Source organism: Anastrepha obliqua, chromosome 4 (genome assembly GCF_027943255.1).
Source record: "Anastrepha obliqua isolate idAnaObli1 chromosome 4, idAnaObli1_1.0, whole genome shotgun sequence".
Taxonomy (NCBI): Eukaryota; Metazoa; Arthropoda; class Insecta; order Diptera; family Tephritidae; genus Anastrepha; species Anastrepha obliqua.
This window is the reverse complement of record NC_072895.1, coordinates 38,777,784-38,798,805: the sequence shown is the minus strand read 5'-3', so window position 1 is coordinate 38,798,805 and position 21,022 is coordinate 38,777,784. Positions and strand designations below refer to the sequence as shown.

Here is a 21,022-nt window from a genome sequence, read left to right as displayed (position 1 = left end):
AATCCGAAATGAAACCACTGCAATAATACGGCAAGCGAAACGTTGGTACAGTTACTCAAAACTTGATCCGTCACTTCCAACAAGAGAACTGTGGCGCAACCTAAAGAAATTTAAAATTCACGGCAAGGAAAGTCCCGAATGTGAGATTGACCTTGATGAACTTAATGACTACTTCATTAGTGTTGGTAAGAAAACAAATTGTGCTCCTACTTTAAAAGAGTCCTCACCTTGTGCTACTCTAAAAGAACAATTTCAATTTATGACAGTTTGTGAGGTAGATGTCCTGAAAGCTTTATCCAAAATAAAGTCTAATGCAATAGGCGACGATGGTATCTCGCTAAAATTCGTCCGTATAGTCATCCAATATATAATAGGACCCCTTACCCATATAATAGACCATTGCTTGACTAGTTCATGTTTCCCAGCAGTATGGAAAAAGGCTATAGTTTTCCCAGTCGCAAAAAAGGCAAATGCTATTTATGCTGGGGACTATAGACCTATCAGCATACTGCCCACATTTTCCAAAGTTTGCGAAAACTTGATGGCCACGCAAATTTCATCATTTGTACAGAACAATCGTCTACTCTCTCCACTACAATCGGGCTTCAAACAAAGTCACAGTTGCTCGACTGCAATGGTTAAAATACTGGACGACATTAGAATTAGTTTTGACAACGGAGACTTGACTCTACTTTGCTTACTTGACTTTTCTAAAGCATTTGATCCAGTGAATCACAAATTGTTATGTTTGAAGCTTAAACACTACTTCGGCTACAAAGCCAGTGCGGTGAAGCTCATGGCCAGCTACCTTGGAGACAGAACGCAGAAGGTCAAGACCAGTAAATCAACATCTCAGTCTAGATACGTACACACTGATGTTCCGCAAGGGTCTATCCTTGGCCCGCTTTTACGTTTGTCAGTATGTGAGTGTCCATGCGTATGCTGATGATATACAATTGTACTTGTCCAGTCGTATTGGTCTCGTTGAAGATTTATGTTTCAAAATAAACAGTGATTTGTCTTCTATTTCTGTATGGGCTAATGAAAACTCTTTATGTCTGAACGCGTCAAAGTCATATGTCTTACCTATATGTAATAGTGTTGTGCATGTTGACAATAGTGGATAGGTACAAGTTCCCTTACCTTTATGGATAAGGTAAAAAATTTGGGGTTCATTCTCAATACAAAACTTACCTGTGCTGATCATATAAATAGGGTTGTGGGAAGCATTTATGCTACATTGCGTAACCTGAGAGTCTCTGCAACATTCACGCCAGAGAAAACGAGGCGCAAATTAGTTCTCCAGCTAATTATGCCTCTCATTACGTACTCTGAGGTGGTATACAGCAAACTCGACTCCACATCTTGCCATAAACTTAATGTGGCCTTTAATAACGCCACGTGGTATGTATATGGGATTGGCAGATATGACCATATCTCTGCATGGCGATCAAGGTTACTGGGATGTTGCCTTAATAGTTATTTGTCTGCTAGAAATTGCATATTTTTATGCAAACTTACATTATTCAAGTCTCCGCCCTATCTGACAGAGAAGTTGATACCAGTAAGGTCTCGCAGACACAACAAATTCATCGTTCCAAAATTTAATTACCTACCATCATCTAGATTATTTTTCATTAACGCTATTAGTGTTGAGTGTATGAGTGTGTGAGAGTGTGGAATTCATTACCCGACACTGTGAAGGCTGGACTTAACAGATTTAACTACAGGGCACAAGTCTATAATTACTTTAAAAATGTTTGATTGCATTAAATTAGGGCATTAAATTTCTCTCTACATTCTCTAATTACTACTTTTGTTCTTTCTTCTCTAAATCCTTTTTTTCTTTTCCTATTGCTTCTTTTCTTCTTCTTATTATAGTTAAGTTAAATATATTGGATTAATTCGCAAATGAACTGGTGTAAAATTTAGATTAAGAAACTTGTATGTTAAAAATATTCCAGTTGCTTATAATATTGTTGAAGTACTATTAAAAGACCTTAGTCTTACTATGTACTATTTATATAAACAAATAAATAAATAATCTGGTTTGCCATTTCCTAAAGCATCATTTAAAAAAAAAAAAGTCATTTATCATGGTGCGGTAGCGTTCGCCACTCACTGTTACTTTGAACAAATATAGAAATAGGGGCCGATAAATCCTCCAGCCCATAGGGCGCACCAAACGGTTATTTACAATAGATGTAATGTCAGTTCTTGAATGGCTTCGAGTTGCTCTTCAGTCGAAATACGGAAATGCTTATTGACGTAGCCAATCTGATCACCCTTTACTATATATAAATACACTCTTTTTGGGTGTTTGGGCGAACCCCATATACATATACGTAGACAAACATTGCAGAAAAAGCTACAATAACTTATGTTACTCATACGCCATGTCAATTAAACAACTAACTCCTATGAGCATATTAAAGTAAACATGCTTAAATATTGATGTACTTGTACGGCCCAAAATCACTCACTTACTGTTCTCCGGGCTTATTGTTAAGCATTATAATGCATTATTCATTAGCGATGCCTTAATTAGGAGATGCGCTTAATCGCATTTTGGCCAAGCCGTGAAAATAAGTTGGGGGCTACGGAAAGTTAACCAAATATACCAAATGAGAAAACGACGTACAGTATTTTTCTTTTTTGGTTTCTTTCAAGGACTTGAAATAGAAATAATATAATAAAGAAAGCTTATTATCTGACAACAAAAAATTAATTTTGAAATTAGAGTACCCGGTAGTTTTGTTTCGAAAAAATCCAAAATAAGAAATAAAACAAGACTTCGACAATAAAAGAAAATATGTTAAAAAAGATAATAATAATTTTAAAATTTTCGTAGAACCAGAATAAGTCGTCAACTCATTAAAAAAATAATAAAAAAAAAGAGGTTGTCTGCAAAGTCGGTTTACTGACGATAGTTTAACGTGATAACGTCATAAGAAAATACTGATTGAATGGTTGCATTTTTCAAAAGAAAATTTTAATTTTATTTGTTTGATACATATTTTGTATGGATATAGAGAATGAGTTAACATTAACATAACATATACTTTAACATAACATAACATAACATAACATAACATAACATAACATAACATAACATAACATAACATAACATAACATAACATAACATAACATAACATAACATAACATAACATAACATAACATAACATAACATAACATAACATGACATAACACAACACAACACAACACAACACAACACAACACAACACAACAAAACACAACATAACATAACATAACATAACATAACATAACATAACATAACATAACATAACATAACATAACATAACATAACATAACATAACATAACATAACATAACATAACATAACATAACATAACATAACATAACATAACATAACATAACATAACATAACATAACATAACATAACATAACATAACATAACATAACATAACATAACATAACATAACATAACATAACATAACATAACATAACATAACATAACATAACATAACATAACATAACATAACATAACATAACATAACAAATTACCCCGTATTAAAGCACTTATCAACAGCTTTCATTTGATACCCATATTGTACATACACAACCAAAGGTTACCCGGGTCCACGTTTTGACCTATATCTCGAGACCATATCTACCAATATGTACCCAAACAATACGGAAACCATCTTCAATACCTCCTTAACAATGTGTGTAAGTTTGGTTTAATTCGGTGCAAAGACCCGGCGGGTCCACGTTTTGGCATATATTTCCAGACCCTAGTCATCAATAGGTATGAAAATTACCCCCTATTAAAGCACTTATCAACAGCTTTCATTTGATATCCATATTGTACAAACACATTCTAGGGTCCACGTTTTGGTCTCTATCTCGAGACCCTAGTCACGGAGCGGATGGAAATACTCTGAACTAAAGCATTCACCAACAGCTTCCATTTGATACCCATATTGTACATACACATCCGAAGGTTACCCGGGTCAACGTTTTGACCTATATCTCGAGACCCTATCTACCAATAGGTATTCAAACTATACGGAAATCATCTTCAATACCTACTTAACAATGTGTGTAAGTTTGGTTTAATTCGGTGCAAAGACACGGCGGGTCCACGTTTTGGCATATATTTCCAGACCCTAGTCATCAATAGGTATGAAAATTACCCCGTATTAAAGCACTTATCAACAGCTTTCATTTGATACCCATATTGTACATACACATCCGAAGGTTACCCGGGTCCACGTTTTGACCTATATCTCGAGCCCTATTTCCAAAATAAAATATAATCCATGTTACTCGTGATGTAGCTTTCGAATGGTGAAAGAATTTTTAAAATCGGTCCAGTAGTTTTTGAGCCTATTCATTACAACCAAACAAACAAAGTTTTCCTCTTTATAATATTAGTATAGATATGGTAAATATTACCATACATTTTTTCCTTCAGATATAATAAAAAAATAATAATAATAACATTAAAACAACAGGTATTATTACAAACTTGGTTTTATTTGAAATTCTCAAGTAAATCAAAATAATAATAATCAATAAGAAGGCATATGCCAATACAAATACGTGAATTTATATATGTACATATGCGCATATACATACATACATATATACGCTCACTTAAGTAGGGGAGAGCAAGATGTCGAACGTTGCCGTTCGTTTGCTTTGTTTGCTTTGTCGTTCCTTCCGCTCTTTCGCTTGCAGTTCATTCAATGCAATGAGCAAGGTAACTACATATGAGCAAGGTAACTACATATGAGCAAGGTAACTACATATGAGCAAGGTAACTACATATGAGCAAGGTAACTACATATGAGCAAGGTAACACTAATATGAGCAAGGTAACTACATATGAGCAAGGTAACTACATATGAGCAAGGTAACTACATATGAGCAAGGTAACTACATATGAGCAAGGTAACTACATATGAGCAAGGTAACACTAATATGAGCAAGGTAACTACATATGAGCAAGGTAACTACATATGAGCAAGGTAACTACATATGAACAGTAATGAGCAAGGTAACACTAGTATGAGCAAGGTAACGGCAATGAACAGTAATGAGCAAGGTAACGACACATTTTTTCGTGCGTGCAGCCTGTTAAATCGAATTATAAGACGTTATCACGTCAATAAAAAATTGTATCTTAACAAAAGAAAGCATAGTTTACGACATCTCTTCGATACATACACTTTTTGGTTTCAACAGGTCAAAAAAGATAAATAAAAGTAACATAATTGCTAGAGAGTTACACCATACATGGATATATGAACTCCCTAGATTTCTTTACGACACATCGGGCTGAAAATATAATACAAATGTAAATGCATGATTGAATATGTGAATGATATCGAAAATTCATAATTATTCTTCTCTGAGATTTTTTATTATTTTTTTCTTTATTTTCTTTTCTATTTTAAAGGGGTTTTCAATTGGCGCGGGTCGATTTAGGCGCCCTGTGGCAGCCTTTTTTTTTTTGTGACATCTGTCAAATCTTTTGTTTATTATTCAGTTGTTTATGCCAAGTCATCATGGCAAGTTACACGATTGAACAACACGTTCAAATGAAAAAACTTTATTATCAAAATGAGTGTTCATTAACGCAAACGTTGCGCGCATTGGGCCCATTTTTCGGTAGACGTGGTGGCCCTTCCAATTTCTTATGGCCCATATTGAACCATATGGACCTAGACGACATGTGGTTCTAGCAGGACGGCGCTACGTGCCACACAGCAAACGCCATTTTATTCCATTTCAACATCTACCCGCCCTTATTGAAAAACCCTTTAGCTTCAAGATAATTGACTCTCCCACGATTACCCATTGTTTTTGTAATTCTCACTATTGGTAGTTAACAGCTGTTACAATTTTCATACTCAGTCGGCAGCGATCAAGCGACAAACTTACGCAATGGGTTGCATTGTACAGACATTAAATACAAACCATGATTAGCTGATTACGCTGATTTATATAAATGTAATTTTTTTAATACATAGCAGCATTTTGAAAACAACTTTAAGTCAAATAATCATTGAATTCGAGTTGTCCTAAACTAAAGGGAGCATGGAAGCTTCCGACTTCTTAATAGGTGGTTGCGCTGCAATGGGTGCAATCTGCTTTACAAACCCACTTGAGGTACATACATACATACAAACTTTAAATATACTCACATAACTATGTACATATATCAGTAACAAATAAAAACCTTTTAATTTTGTTTCATTAAATCTTAGGTGATAAAAACACGTATACAATTACAAGGTGAGTTGGCCGCGCGTGGTACGTATTGCGAGCCTTACAAGGGAATATTTCATGCATTTAGCACTGTGATACGATGTGACGGTTGGCTGGCGTTGAAAAAGGGGCTTGTACCCGCGCTGCACTACCAGTTTATATTAAATTCAGTAAGGTGAGATGATGTTTTTGTTTTAATATTAACTACATACTGGTATGGTCAATATTTGATTTAGACTGGGCATATATAAAATGGCTATGAATAATAAATGGATGCATGATAAAAACGGTGACGTTTCCTTTTTCTACGGTCTATTATGGGGCGCTACTGGAGGCGTTTCTGGTTCCTTTTGTGCAAGTCCTTTCTTTATGGTTAGCGACCTGAATACCTGCACCTATGTGATGTACTAAATACTGGATTCTTTCAGGTAAAAATTCAATTACAATCTCGTGCGAACGATAATATCGCTGTTGGGCATCAACATCAGCATAGCGGCATGATAAATGCATTTCGTAACATCCTGAAACAGCAGGGTTTTTTCGGTCTGTGGCGTGGTGCTACCGGTGTGCTTCCACGTGTTGCAATCGGGTCCAGCACTCAAATAGCCACTTTCGGCAAGACAAAAGAGATCCTACGCGATTATGACATTGTTACACAGTCCACATTCAATTCGTTATGCGCTGCATTTATCGCAGGCACTGTTGTGGCTGTTGCTATCACACCGCCTGACGTTGTTTCAACACGGCTATATAATCAGGAAGTGGATACGTACGGTAAAGGTGTATTATATAAAGGCTGGTTGGATTGTATTTCTAAAATATTTCGAACGGAGGGAATACGTGGCTTGTATAAAGGGTTTTGGGCGAATTATTTAAGGCAGGCACCACACTCAACATTGCTGCTACTGTTTTTCGATATACTTATTACAGCCAGAGATAAATATCGAACGTTTACCGCAACAACAAAGAGAACATAGTACCATTTGTACACTGAAGAAATATATGTAAATCTAAAAAAATCTATTATATGCTTTATAATGTAATAATTGTTGTTGTTGTTGTAGCAGTTTGCTAGCCAGAGTGGTGCAGTCACCGATCGTAATCGTCTAACTCATCCAACTGTAGGCTCAGGAAACATGTTATTCGGACGTGTTGGGTCCAGAGGGAGTGGGTGTTAGGTGAGTGGGTTTGAGAGGGCATGTGAATAGGTTGCTAGTGTCGTGCGAGGTACATTCACATGCCGGATGTTAACTTGATCTATGTAAAGAATGTTAACTTGAAAACTTCCAGTGAATATAAATACATATATACATAACTTTAATTATAATGGATTATATAAAGTGCATGTATATATATGATTCATATATAGCGTAAGGCTCTTGAAAGTCTTTATCAAATATCCACAACAAATCTACAAAAAATAGCAGTAACGATAAACATACATATGCAAATCATTCGCATTAACTAGCACTGCAAACTCGATACTCCCTTTTTTTTCTTTTTTTTGAAGAATGCTCCATTATATATTAAATTAAATACTTATTACAGTTTATTTTCGATGTGTTTTAATGTAACAAAAATATATGTATGAAAGTTTGTGATGAATCAATAAATCATTCTAACTATGAGCTTCGTTCGTGATTATTTATCGAATACCATCTATATATGTATTTTAATAAAGAACTATCGAAGAAAATAGGGTAGGAAAAAACAGCACATACGCAACAGTTTTCTTTTAGGGAAAACTTAACAGGAAACAAAATGTATAATCGCACATTAGGAACCACCTCTAGATGCATTGCTTTTAGTAACACATTCTCCTTAACAATTGTCGTCTTCTCCCCCGCCGCCGCTGCCGCACTAATACGTTATCCTTTAAGGTGCGCATTGTGCGGCTTCTAAACAAGCGATGAACTTTCCTTAATACATGCTTACTGAGTCTCTCCTTGTACGCGTACAAAGCGATTCAGTATAGCTAATATGCCGGCCATAGCATTTACACGACTGTCGGTGGGCAGACGACGTAGTTGCTCAACCAAGTGTGCAGCAAATGCTGTATTATCCTCGAAATCGGTTAACTCCAATTGCAGGGATTTATGTGCACGATAAGCGGCTGTAAGCGCGTTCTTTTTTGCTTCAGTCATTTTAATGCCTTAGTGTGTAGATCTTCTCAGAAGATGAAGAAAACTTCCAATCAACTTTTTATGGGAACAAATTTTTAGCGTGTAACTGGACGCAAAGCAATTCTACAGGAAAGCGAAAATTATTATCAAGGAAAGCACTTGCATGTTAATTTGTGTTATTTTACCGTCTTATAAATTTATCACTTTTCAATAGTTTATTTTAAATTACTTTCGTTTATCTTTTAACAAATGCTGAAAACGTAAAAAATTGGCAAACTTTTTTTGCAATTTTTCTACTACGAATAGGAACGTAAACAAAAAATGACGTTTTTGATATGAAGTTTGACCACAGCTCAGCGGCGTTGCCACTAGAAATATATTTCGCTTAGATATTAGGCTTTTAAAGGTGCTGGCCTTGTCCATCTTTCCTGTCTTCTGTTGCTTTGCTTTGTTTTGAAAACCTCAAATTGTGGCTTTGAACCGGAGAACATTAACGCTATGAGAAAGATAGGAAGAAATGAAGTGATGAGAGAAATTGAAATGTGAAGGACCGACAAAGCGCAGTCAAATATGTAGAACATTGCACATTCCCATGGCAGCCAGTTATACGTTACCGGAATGACTCGGGTTTTCCCCGACCAAGGGCGGCCGCCCCAGTAAACTAACCCTGTCTAGTGAATCGTTTATCATCATCAGAACATTGCGGTATTCGAAATTCCACTTCAAGCTGCAAAGAATAGCTGTCATTAAGAAAACTTTCAAATATTACAGTAAACTTATTTTCCTTTTTGAGAATTGTCAAATCAAACATACATCCAATGTTTTTTTACTCTCTGCAATGAATGGCGCTAAGCGTTGTCCACAGTGTGCTAATTACTAAGTCATTTCACTTTTCTGGTAATTTCACATATACCAGCATAAGCTTAAAACCTACAACATTTTAGTACAATATTTCCAATATTTTGGAAAGGCAGTGCCTGAAATTAATGCTAATGTGGTTAATAGACCTATTGATTTGAAGGATTAGTTGAACGCAGCTCTTTAACTTCTCAATTTTAAGACGCCAGAATGCATAACAAACATTTCGTGCCGTTGTGGCAACGCTTTACTATCTGCACCGAATAAACAAAAAAGAATAGCAACCAACAAAATTCGTTTCATTTATAAAAGTAATCCAATAAGTTGGTGGGATATAAGTGGTTGAAATAATAATAGGAATAAAATAGAACAAATATTTGACTTAGTGAATTTAAGTGCAAGTTCTAACTCAAGCAAAACTTAATCTATAATCTGCGCACTTTTATCATCCGGACGACGCAAAAAAGTGTCGGCCTTGAGCGCAGTAAAGCGTTGTGGGCGCCCACAGAATGAAAACAAAACCACAAATGTTTATATACTTAAGTGCATTGCTGCTAAGCACATGCCGTTTAAGTGATGGCTATCGTAATAGTAAGTGAAAATTTGTTTATCACACTGAGTATTAAATTAATGTTGATTTCATTATACTAGTCATGTTAAAGGATTATCTGTGCGATGATAATTTCCTTTTAACACTAAAAGCGACCTTTCGTGGGCACCCTTCCTTTACGCTTACAGAAGACCGTGATTCAGCTGCAATCATTACGCAGGTGTGGAATACTACATTACCTGGTTTTTATTCCTCTAACAAACTGAAATATGATTGTAATTTTCGAGTACAAACACTTAATCGACCGCCTCGTGGAATTTACACCGTCATAACGCGTCTCAAATTTCGACGTGATCCCGTGACAAATACCTGCCTAGATTACATACAATTCGTTGGCGGTAATCGTTCGCCATCCGAAAAGATATGCACTGATATAGCAATAGATGGCCCAGTCCGATTAATGTTCGATCAACGCGCTCGGGACGTTAGCGTACATATATACATTGATCGACGTTATTCGATAAGGGAACCATTAGAAATTCGTATGGTGATGACAGCACATTCGGAGTGCAAATACACCGGCGATTTTCTGTGTGATCCCAAAGATCAATACTCCTGTATTTCCAGACATTTTGTACGTGACAATATAACGAACTGTATGGGTCCATGTCGTGATGAGATATCCTGCTTTAACGATGCGCTTGTAACGGAGGAGATGGATACAACAAATGTGGCACTTTCTGCACTAACATCATTAATTTTTACAATGTTGGGTGTGGGATTCTGCATATGGGTTTGTTGGAAATATTGGAATTGCATAACAGTGCAACAACATGCACATGAAGCGTCTGCGGCGGCACGTCTTAGACCTCAAAGAGTAAGTAGATAGCAGTTCTTTATAATTCGTAGTGATTCATTCATTGCTAATTAAGTGATTGTGAGCAATATTTAGTGCGAAAATGAATTTGTCTATTATTTATTGAATATATGCACCTTTTCTTTATAAGTATATATGTATGTATGTGTCATAAACGTGACTTTTGCTCATTTCAAAAGACTTTAATAAATAAATTCAAAACATTTTAAATAATAAACTCATGATCATGCCACTAATTGTGATTTAATTAACAATTTTTACAATATAGGAAACTCCTGTCATTGAGCTACCAACTGCACCGGCTTTTAGTGACGCTATCACATCGGGCATAGAATACGAACAAGATAATCAACGTCAACGTCAACAACCACAAACACCAAAAGATTTACCACCTAGCTATGAATCACTATTCCCCGATAGATAAACAGTAACCATAGCTGCCCACGAGCCAAACTACTTTTATCTACATGTTTAAGGAGTATCTTGTTTTTTTTTACTAAAAAAACCCTGTGTAGGTGAGCCAATTTTGTAAGTTAATTAACATATATAAGTAAACCATGTGCCAGCAGCATTTTACTGTGTAACATTGTGTGTATACATACGCAAATGTATGCTGCAAGTCATATTTTCTTGTACAATTCGTGGTCTAGTATTGTTGTTTTTATGTATATTATTTATTTTCGGATTACATATGAGGTTGTCTCCATGAAATATTAATATGTATGTAAATGTAAAAGCGTTACATCAAATGTATAGTTCAAATTGTATAACAGCTTTACCTATTTAACTATTTTGCATCACCGCCCGAAATGCGCGATGTACTCAAAATACCCTACGTCGGCAAGACGTTTACTGTTTCTTCTAATGAAAAAGAATGTTACAGAGTTACCAAAATTATTCATCTTCCTCAAACTTTAACAAAAAAATAACTTATTGCGGACTATTCCGCTCTTGGTGATAAGCGAGAGATTTTGTTCGCGGATAATTCCGTCGAATGATGCAAAGAGATTAATTACATAATTTTCCTAATTCATATTTACAACTAGACTTTATGTGTTGAAAATTGTAACTGCCTTCGAAGACACAAACTACTCAATTATGAATAGATCTACATACAAAGATGAGAAAAAGTAACGTTAACCATTCTAATGTTCAGCGCCATTCTCCATAAGCTTATGGGGGAATGTTTTAAGCTGTCGCAAAAACACAAAAACAATTATAAAGTCAATATCAAACATATATGTAAACTAATTTTATTCCAACTAAATATTGCGATTATAAAGCGATATTACAAAGAGATTTGCCTATATAAATACATATGTATAAAACTGATTTAGGTAGCAAATGTGTCAATGCAAAAATATCTGGTTTATGAGATTCCAATAGAGATGAGCAAGGAAAGACATTGTGTAGCATAGATACAGACACAAAACGTATGATAAGTATTTTAAATGTACATTTGTTAGCTGTACCTGTTAAAGGTTGTTTACTGAAAAGACATAAACAATTTTAGAAATGTCATCACATAAATAACAAAAACTAGAAAAGGAGAATCTCGTAGCTGATAGAATAAGTAAATAGAATCTCAATAGAATCGCCCTTCACGCTCCTTAACATTGACTATTTGAGTTTTTATTTATGTAGATTTGTATGTGAACAAAGTATACATTTTTTTATGGCTCAAGCATTAAAAGTGCATGAGCTGCGCAAAGTGAACCAAACACACGTCGCACAAGTTGTTTGCTAATTTAACTCCAAGTTGTTTGGAAGGCGCGCCTTTTAAATGTGGCGAAGAGCTGAACCACTAATAAGTTTTAGCTAATTTTGTATTTTATTGTATTATTATTATTATTTATATATATATTTTGTCTTTTATATATTACTAATGTTTGAATGCCATTTATTGTATTAATTTTTTCTTTGAAGCTATAAAAACTATCTACTATCTATACTATACGCTTGTATTATTTGTAACTTCATTTCTACGACTATTTTCAATAAGTTGAGCTTAAGGCCGGTCAAATTGTCCTTCTATGTTATTTATTTTTAGTTCTATTTTCTGTTTACTATTTTTTATGTTGTTATATGTCATTTAAGCGCACAAATGAATATAACGCTCTTATGCTTCTTACTTGTATTTTGATAATGGTCATTATCTTCTACTTTTAATACTCGAAAATGCTCCAAATGAATAATTGTAAGATATCTAACTAATATTGCATATTATATGGTTAGTGTGAATTTACTTTGTATTTAAATAAGCTTTACGTCGATTGTAAACGAACAAAAAGTAAAAACAAAATAAAACAACAAGTCAATGTAATTAAATACGGAAACTGTGTACTGAGTTTTTTCATCATAGGCAAATATCATATATGCCTTTTTTGTATTTTTTTGGGAATACTCTACAAATAAAATACACTGTATCATATTTATAAAAAGAGGATAAATGCTAAAGTGTAATATCAGAGTTTGGTCGAATGAAAGCCAGCTTAAAGTTCAATTGCCGGGTGGGTATGGGTATGTGGGAGGAAGAAAATACACATAAATTTTCAATAATTGTTCCACATCTTTGAAAGATTTGTGAACTTTATTTGACATTTTTTAACTTGCATAGTGTTCGATGATTCGACATTTCTAATGCCAGAAAGCTGCCGAACAAAATAATAGTGATATGGCAGTTAAGGCTAAAATGGTTACGAAGAAATAAAATTGGTTTAGAACTAATAGTGAATACTGTTTAGAAACGTAGGCTTCTTTGTACTTCTCTCATTCCTAAAAGCACACACATACAGTAAGAACTTGGTAATTCTAAGTCTCGCAACACTTAGCTTCGTGTGAGTAGTATTATAAAGGATCTTTCAAAAGTGGTGTCTAAATGTTAGTAGTGAATAATTCCTAGACGTCAGCAGTGAATAATTCCTATATCCACTTTAACATTTGTCACGTGAACAGATGGACAATTTTATACGATGGGACAACGCGTTAAAAGTGAAACTTTTAAGAAAATGGCAATTCTTTAAGGGGTTAGAATTTTCAAAAAATCGATTTTTTTAATTTTATTTTCTTAATGTACCGAGTGCTTTTCAAACTTTAAACGCGTTTTTCTCAAATGGTGTTCTCAAAGTCGGTGGCCAACATTACTCAAAAACGGCTAAACCGATTAGGATCAAATTTTATCACGAACTTCTTAAATACATTTTTTAGTAGTTAATCGAAGATTTTTTCTCACTGATAAATATTTTTTTATAAACAATTTGAGGCCGAAATTTTGGTCAAAAATCGATTTTTTTTTTTGAGAAACCGCGATTTTGTCAAAAAAATTTATTTTGCTTATTCCTTCGATTAATTACTAGATTTAACATTACTTTAACGAAATCTGTTTGGTTTTTTATTTCAGACGATCTAGTTCAGAGATATAGTGGTCACCGCAAAACGTCTTTTTTCAGAGGAGTTCCCGGGGATCAGCTATAGCTCCTTTCCAAATAAATATTTTTACTAATACTAAGACTTAAAATACAGTTAAAAGATAACATAATATGTGTACAAATTTTTAAATCAATAATTTTAACCCTCTACCGCATATAACGCCAAATATGGCTTTTACCATTGATTGTGTTGTATTTTTATAAAAACGGGACTCAATCAAAAGAGAATAATAATTATCACATTCTATGCTTTGTTTTCTTCTTATACGCAAAACTAAATATTGTCAACAAGTGTTTTAGCTACCTTTTCCGTTATCTTTTTTTGAGTGCTTCAAGTGTGAGAACAAAAGAAATTTTGAAGTGATTTATGTGCAGTATTGCAAAAAAAATAAAAGCAAGCCTACAGCAAAAAATATATATTTGTATAGAAAGTGAAGTTATTTTTTGAATAAAAATATAATTTATATGAAAAGTAAGTATCTTGTGTTTGATTTTTTGTAAAAACTGACGAAGCCATATATGGCGTTTCATGCACTAAGGTAAATAATGTACTAACATATGTGTATACATATTTCTGTTTTGTTTTTGATAAATCGCAATGGAATTTCCTAGAAATGAATGTACGATCATTTTATGGTAACTTAAAGTATGTTTATGAAGTTAATAGAGGTGATCAAAGTGATGATGACTACATATCTGATACCGACGAAGAAGACTTTGTAAGTAAACCACCAGAACAGGAGCATATTTATGTACCAGAGACTGATGATACCGATGACTCAGATGACTATAACAAGCCTTCTACATCAAATGCAAAATCTGCTAAAAAGCCTAGAACTCCAATTTGGAAAGAAATTTGTTTGCCTCCTTATTCCAGTGAAAATTTTCCATTTCAAGGAGATTCAAACCTTCCTGACTTTATTGAGGAACTGGAGACACCAGCAGATATGTTTAATTTTATTTTCAATGACGATTTGATGAACTTTATTGTAGAACAATCGAATTTAATTGCATTACAAATGGATATAAATAAACCTGGCAATATTACTCGGAACGAGATTGATCAGTTTATAGGTGAGTTCAAGTAAAAAAGTTAAAAAAGTTACTTATAAAAATTATTTCAGGCATAACAATATACATGTCTTTGATAAAACTACCATCATCCAGACATTATTGGAACACATTCATTGGCCAAGAATTTGTACGTAACGCAATGACATGTAACAGATGGGAAAACGTCAAACGATTTTTACACTTCAATAATAATGAAAATATAAGATCACCAGGTGAACTCGGGTTTGATAAGCTCTTTAAGATTCGACTATTGTTAGACAAAATTCGTGCTCGATTGTTGCTTGTACCCAAAGAAGAACATTTAGTGGTTGATGAACAAATAATTCCCACAAAGTGCCGCCATCATCTCAAACAGTACAATCCAGATAAACCCCACAAATGGGGATTCAAAAATTTTGTCTTGAGCGGAGTTTCAGGTTTTAGTTACGATTGAACTCAAAACAATACATTCCCGGAAGGAGCTCCAAATATAGGAGTAAGTGGAAATGTTGTAACGAGACTAGCAGCTACAATACCAAAAGGAAAAAACTATAAACTATTTTTTGATAATTGGTTTAACAGTCCGAAGCTTCAGGTGTATCTAATGAAAAATGGTATATTACCTTTAGGCACAGTAAGATTAAATCGTGTAAACAATTGTAAGATGCCAACCGAAAAAGAAATGAAAAAGTTAGGCCGTGGAAGTATGGTTGAAAAAGTAGCAGATATTGATAGAGTTGAACTTGGTCTGGTCACTTGGTTTGACAACAAAGTGGTAAATATTCTTTCAACCTATGTCAGATGTCACCCTATGTCAACGAAAAAACGGTACTGTAAAAGAGAGAAGAAGTATTTTGAAATCAATTCTCCTAGGGCAGTTGATGTATATAATTATTATATGGGTGGCGTTGATTTACTGGATTCTTTACTAGGCCTTTATAGAATACAACTGAGGACAAAAAAGTGGTATAAAAAGATTTTTTTTCATATGATTGATATGTGCGTTGTCAATGCTTGGATTTTGTGGCGTCGAAAGTCGAAAGAATATATGCCGTTGTTTGACTTCAAGCTTGCAATAGCTGAACATCTTTGCAAAGTTGGTAAATTGAAAAAACGAGGACGACCTATATCCACACCCTCAAACTCTCCATCGGCAAGTAGAGAAAATATACCTACCAGCAGTAAAAGAAGAAAGCGACAGGATTTCCCCTTGAGTTCTGTGCGGACGGACGGAATAGACCATTTCCCGAAATGGATGAAAAACCGACAACTTTGTCAAAATGTTTGCTCTTTTCGCTCATACACCTTTTGCGAAAAGTGCAACGTGTTCTTGTGCTACAACGACAAAAAGAACTGTTTTACAAGTTTCCACACCCAATAAATTTTTTTCCCAATAATAACCCTAAACGCATATAAGGCCATATATGGCTTCATTTTTTTTCTTCCAAACCGCCAAGTGAATTTTTTAATTTTTGTTAAATACGCAATAAATTACCCTCAATCAACATAAATTTGCGGTGTTTTATTTATTTTCATTATTTTAAACATTTCCATGCAGTAGAGGGTTAAAAGTTTTTTCAAAAAAAATTCTGGAAAATTCGTTTTTTTGGCCTTCTAACTGTGTATAATCCCTTAAGAACAACATATCGCAAAATTCGCGATTTTTTTAGTGGAAATAATCGTCCGAATGAGACGACAATTCAAAGGTTGGTAAAAAAATTTCAAGAAACTGCTTCTGTCGATAATAGAAAAAGGACTAGAAAAGCACCAAAAACTGGACGTTCTGTTAAGAATATTGCTGCTGTAGTGCGAAGTGTAGTTGAACAACCTTCAATACCTCGACATTCTCAACAATTAGGCATTCATGAATCGACTGTTTGGCGGATTTTACTTATAAAAGTGCTCATGGTGAACAGGGTTGGTGTCGAAATTCTGTATGTAATACAAAATTCTAAAAACAAAATTCTGCTTTTTTAAAATTCTGCTTTTTTAAAATTCTGCTTTCTAAAATTCTGCTTTCAAAATTCTGTATTAAAATATAATGTTAACAATGTTAAAGAGGGAATGTAATTATTTAATTTATTATTATTATTATTTTTTATTATTATTCGAGATATTAAATAAAAAATAATAATAATAATAATAATTTTTCCTTCAGTTTCGATAGAATCTACAGTATTTTTGCGTAGAACTCTTCTAAAAAAACGAACAGCTGCGAAGAATTATTAAGAAAAGAAATGAATTAAGTCACACTACATACATATTTAAAAAGAATTCCAAAAAATATTGTAATTGGCTAAACTAAAATATTGTTATCGCTTAAACATATACATATGTATATTTATGGAATAAATGTTTATTTTGTTACTTCTTGTATGACGAAAATCACAAAACTTGAATAAAGCAGAATTTTTCGCATTAAACATGCAGAATTTTGAAAAAGCAGAATTTTAGAAAGCAGAATTTTAAAAAGCAGAATTTTAAAAAAGCAGACTTTTAAAAAGCAGAATTTTTTTGCAATTTACAGAATTTTGTCACCCAGAATTTTGTAATACAGAATAATGACACGCTCCTTGGTGGACATGTAATTGATTTTGTTTTCACATATAATAGTTAAGAGCCGTATTTTGAATAAAAATAGTGAAGCCTGAAAGTGTCTAAATTTTTATATATTATGTTAAAAGGCTTTCTGGCCACATATTAAATTTTGCAAAAAGTCTAAGAGTCATTATAGAGCAAAATGGATAGCAGAAAGATCGAGAACCCACATACTATTTATACAATTATAGATGGGTCCAAAAGCGCGGAAGGAGTAGGAGCGGCTGTCTTTGGTCCGCAATTTGATCTCGTAAAGTCTTTCAGCTTCCCTAATTACTGTAGGATATTTCAAGCTGAAATCTATGCCGCAGCAAAAGCAGCTGAATTGGCTCTGGAATTAACTCCTCTTGATACACGGACAAATCTTTTCATTGATAGCCAAGCGGCTTTTAAATCAATTATGGCTCCTTGGACTAACTCGGAATGCGTTCAACAATGTAGACCCAAAATAGATGAACTCTGCGGAAATGGGCAATTCGCTATTTACAGGATATCAGGACACAAAGGAATAGAAGGAAATGAGAGAGCCGATGAGCTCGTTAAGGCAGGTATTGGCTTGCCGAGATTGAACTCGTCAGAAATAAGCCCATCACTCTTCTTTCTGAAAACAGAACTAAATGAGGAAAACTACATAGCTCTGGAAACGCTGTCGATATGGGAACACTCAATCTTGTACAAAACTGATAAAATTATGCCAATGACTTGGAAACTTTATTTATCACTCTCCAGAAAAGAGTACAAAATATTGGTTGGAGTACTGACAGGACACTGCTTTACTCCACATCACGCAGCCAAAGTGAGATTAGCCCGGAGCGATGCATGTAACACATGCAACGAGGCGAATGTTAGAAATACTTTGGAACACTTACTTTACCCCTGCCCTGTTCTTTATAGGACTCGTCAAAGTTGCCTAGGATCAACAAATTTTTTAACCTTGAAGGATATTCTTGGCAAAATCCTGAATAATAGCACTAGTAACACAATGCGGCCGCCGTAGCCGAATGGGTTGGTACGTGACTACCATTCGGAATTCACAGAGAGAACATTGGTTCGAAACTCGGTGAAACACCAAAATTAAGAAAAACATTTTTCTAATAGCGGTCCCCCTCGGCAGGCAATGACAAACCTCCGAGTGTATTTCTGCCATGAAAAACGTTCTCATAAAAATATCTGCCGTTCGGAGTCGGCTTAAAACTGTAGCTCCCTCCATTTGTGGAACAACATCAAGACGCACACCACAAATAGGAGGAGGAGCTCGGCCAAACACACAAAAAGGGTGTACGCGCCAATTATATATATAACACAATGGACCCTAGAGGTATAAGTGAGATCTTTTTACAGAGCAACCAGCGCTACCTACTTAACCTAGTAAGGAAAAAGCACAAACAACAACAATTTTGTAGATATTCAAAAAAAAAAAAAAAAAGAAGCATCATAATGAAAAACTATCCCTTTTTACAACAGTTTCATATGCAATTTTCTTTTTTAATTATTCCTAAATGCAACAATCACAATACTAGGCAATTCCCTCGATTTCTTTAGCTTACAATTACAATGCTCAACTCTTCTTTTCTTCTTAATTTTTTAGAAAATGATCAGTAAAATATTCACTCAGAAGCATTTCTTACGAAAATACCAACATTAACACATTTTACTATATTATGAGTAATTTTGCATGATTAAGATACCTGTACCAAGAATCATTTTACTTTCAAACCTATTCGTCATCAAGCTTGTATATCTACTTACATATATATATGTACATATCCACATGTGTGAATTGAAGAGGCGAATCGAAGCTTTTGGTTTCAAATAAATGAAAGCGCGCAGAATTCGGCGACATGGTAAATAAATGTTGGTTCAAAAGAGTCGATTCATTTAACGAGATTTTAGAGCCAGTTGAACCAAATATGTGCCAAATTAACTACCGTTAATTTTTGAAATTGATTGCTTATTTTGCTTTCCCGCTTTTTGATGAGCGACGAAAGTTTTCCTTTGTACAAATATTTACGATTTCTGAAATTGGTATACGCAATACAAAGTATTTACTTATGTACATCTACGAGTATAAGTTTGGGGAAAAGAAAATCCATTAGGTAGGTAGGTAGGTTAGATGGCAAAAGTACCACAGGTACACTTCAAGTAGCACTTACGTGACGTTTTGATACCACAATGTGGGCCACTACCTGCGGAAAAATGTAGGGAAAAGAAAATCAGCCATCCAGTGCTGTTGATGTAGTGGATCTAGGCTGGAGAATTTCCTCAAGCCATCCCCAAAGGGCACGCTAAGGAATATCAAGCATCTAGCCGCCAGAGCCGGACATTTGCAAAGAAAGTGCTCAACAGTTTCTTTCTCTGCGGGATTCCCACAGCTTCTGCAATAGGGGTTGTACGGAATTCCAAGCTTCTCCGCATGAGTACCGATCACCCACTGACCAGTGAACACCGCAATGAGTTTGGAAATTGAATGGCGGGGAATTTCCATCACCTTAATCATTCTGTTTCTGTCGTTTTGAAAGAGTACACGATGAGACAGACCTCCATCTATCTACCTTGCGCTTTTTTAGAAAGAAATTATACAATTCCCCTTTAACCTTCCTATACCCGCGTTAATTTTTGTAACACATATACCCGCGCACGGTCTCACAGACCGAAAGTTCAAACTACATAAAATATTAGTTTTTTCAAACAAAACTAAAAACAAATTATTATTTTTTACTCCCGTAGATGTAATAAAAAAATAAAACTACGCATTAAATTTGTATTCACTTATTTTATTGATTTTAAGTGATTAACAAAAAAGCCATCAAAATCGATAATTTTTTCTTAAGTACTACAAAAACAAAACAATAACATATTTTTTCATTCACATAAATAAAAATAAGTTATAATAACTTAAAAACACTTCTTGGACAATACATAAATTATAAATTATATTAGTTTTTAGTCTTGAAATAAAAAATCATGGCATATCGCAATTCATGTAAAAATCTGCCTTAAGAAGAAAACTTACGCTTTTACCTCTTCAAAAAAAAAAAAAAACAAAAAATGCCTTTTCTAGCTTAAAAAATATTTATTTGCAATAAAACGTCAAACTAAACTGGGAAACACTGTAGTATTTTTCAAACGCGGCTACAACTTCTTCAAATGATTCCCTTATTGGAGCTAGTTTATCTACGGCAGTCCTTTCCGCTCGCGTGAATTTATTGTCAAATCTTAGACAACGCATTAATAAATAAAATCGATTCCAGCTCATAATTAATCGAAATATCTCCGAA

At 34.3% G+C, this 21,022-nt stretch overlaps 2 protein-coding genes across 4 annotated transcripts; both read left to right on the top strand.

Annotated features, from left to right (window-relative positions):
* The first annotated feature begins 5,916 nt into the window (after positions 1–5,916).
* LOC129245738 (solute carrier family 25 member 35-like) lies at positions 5,917–7,886 on the top strand. 3 transcript variants are annotated; one of them, XM_054884083.1, is made up of 5 exons: positions 5,917–6,158; positions 6,257–6,432; positions 6,494–6,629; positions 6,686–7,261; positions 7,325–7,886. In XM_054884083.1, the coding sequence occupies exons 1-4, from the start codon at positions 6,087–6,089 to the stop codon at positions 7,232–7,234; spliced, it is 933 nt and encodes a 310-aa protein (XP_054740058.1). In that variant the 5' UTR covers positions 5,917–6,086; the 3' UTR covers positions 7,235–7,261; positions 7,325–7,886. The 3 variants fall into 3 exon arrangements, with proteins under 3 accessions (XP_054740058.1, XP_054740060.1, XP_054740057.1); XM_054884085.1 differs by having other exon boundaries at positions 7,322–7,886; XM_054884082.1 differs by having other exon boundaries at positions 6,686–7,886.
* A 1,619-nt stretch (positions 7,887–9,505) lies between these two features.
* LOC129245559 (uncharacterized) lies at positions 9,506–11,870 on the top strand. The gene is made up of 3 exons (XM_054883777.1): positions 9,506–9,829; positions 9,890–10,665; positions 10,934–11,870. The coding sequence occupies exons 1-3, from the start codon at positions 9,748–9,750 to the stop codon at positions 11,087–11,089; spliced, it is 1,014 nt and encodes a 337-aa protein (XP_054739752.1). The 5' UTR covers positions 9,506–9,747; the 3' UTR covers positions 11,090–11,870.
* The last annotated feature ends 9,152 nt before the right edge of the window (positions 11,871–21,022 follow it).

Excerpts from the sequence above, each read along its gene's own strand:
- LOC129245738 (XM_054884083.1), top strand. The coding sequence starts at position 6,087 with ATGGAAGCTTCCGACTTCTTAATAGGTGGTTGCGCTGCAATGGGTGCA. Across the intron at positions 6,433-6,493 it reads TTTATATTAAATTCAGTAAG|ACTGGGCATATATAAAATGG; the intron begins GTGAGATGATGT and ends TATTTGATTTAG. Across the intron at positions 6,630-6,685 it reads GTGCAAGTCCTTTCTTTATG|GTAAAAATTCAATTACAATC; the intron begins GTTAGCGACCTG and ends GGATTCTTTCAG.
- LOC129245559 (XM_054883777.1), top strand. The coding sequence starts at position 9,748 with ATGAAAACAAAACCACAAATGTTTATATACTTAAGTGCATTGCTGCTA. Across the intron at positions 9,830-9,889 it reads AAGTGATGGCTATCGTAATA|TCATGTTAAAGGATTATCTG; the intron begins GTAAGTGAAAAT and ends TCATTATACTAG. Across the intron at positions 10,666-10,933 it reads CACGTCTTAGACCTCAAAGA|GAAACTCCTGTCATTGAGCT; the intron begins GTAAGTAGATAG and ends TTTACAATATAG.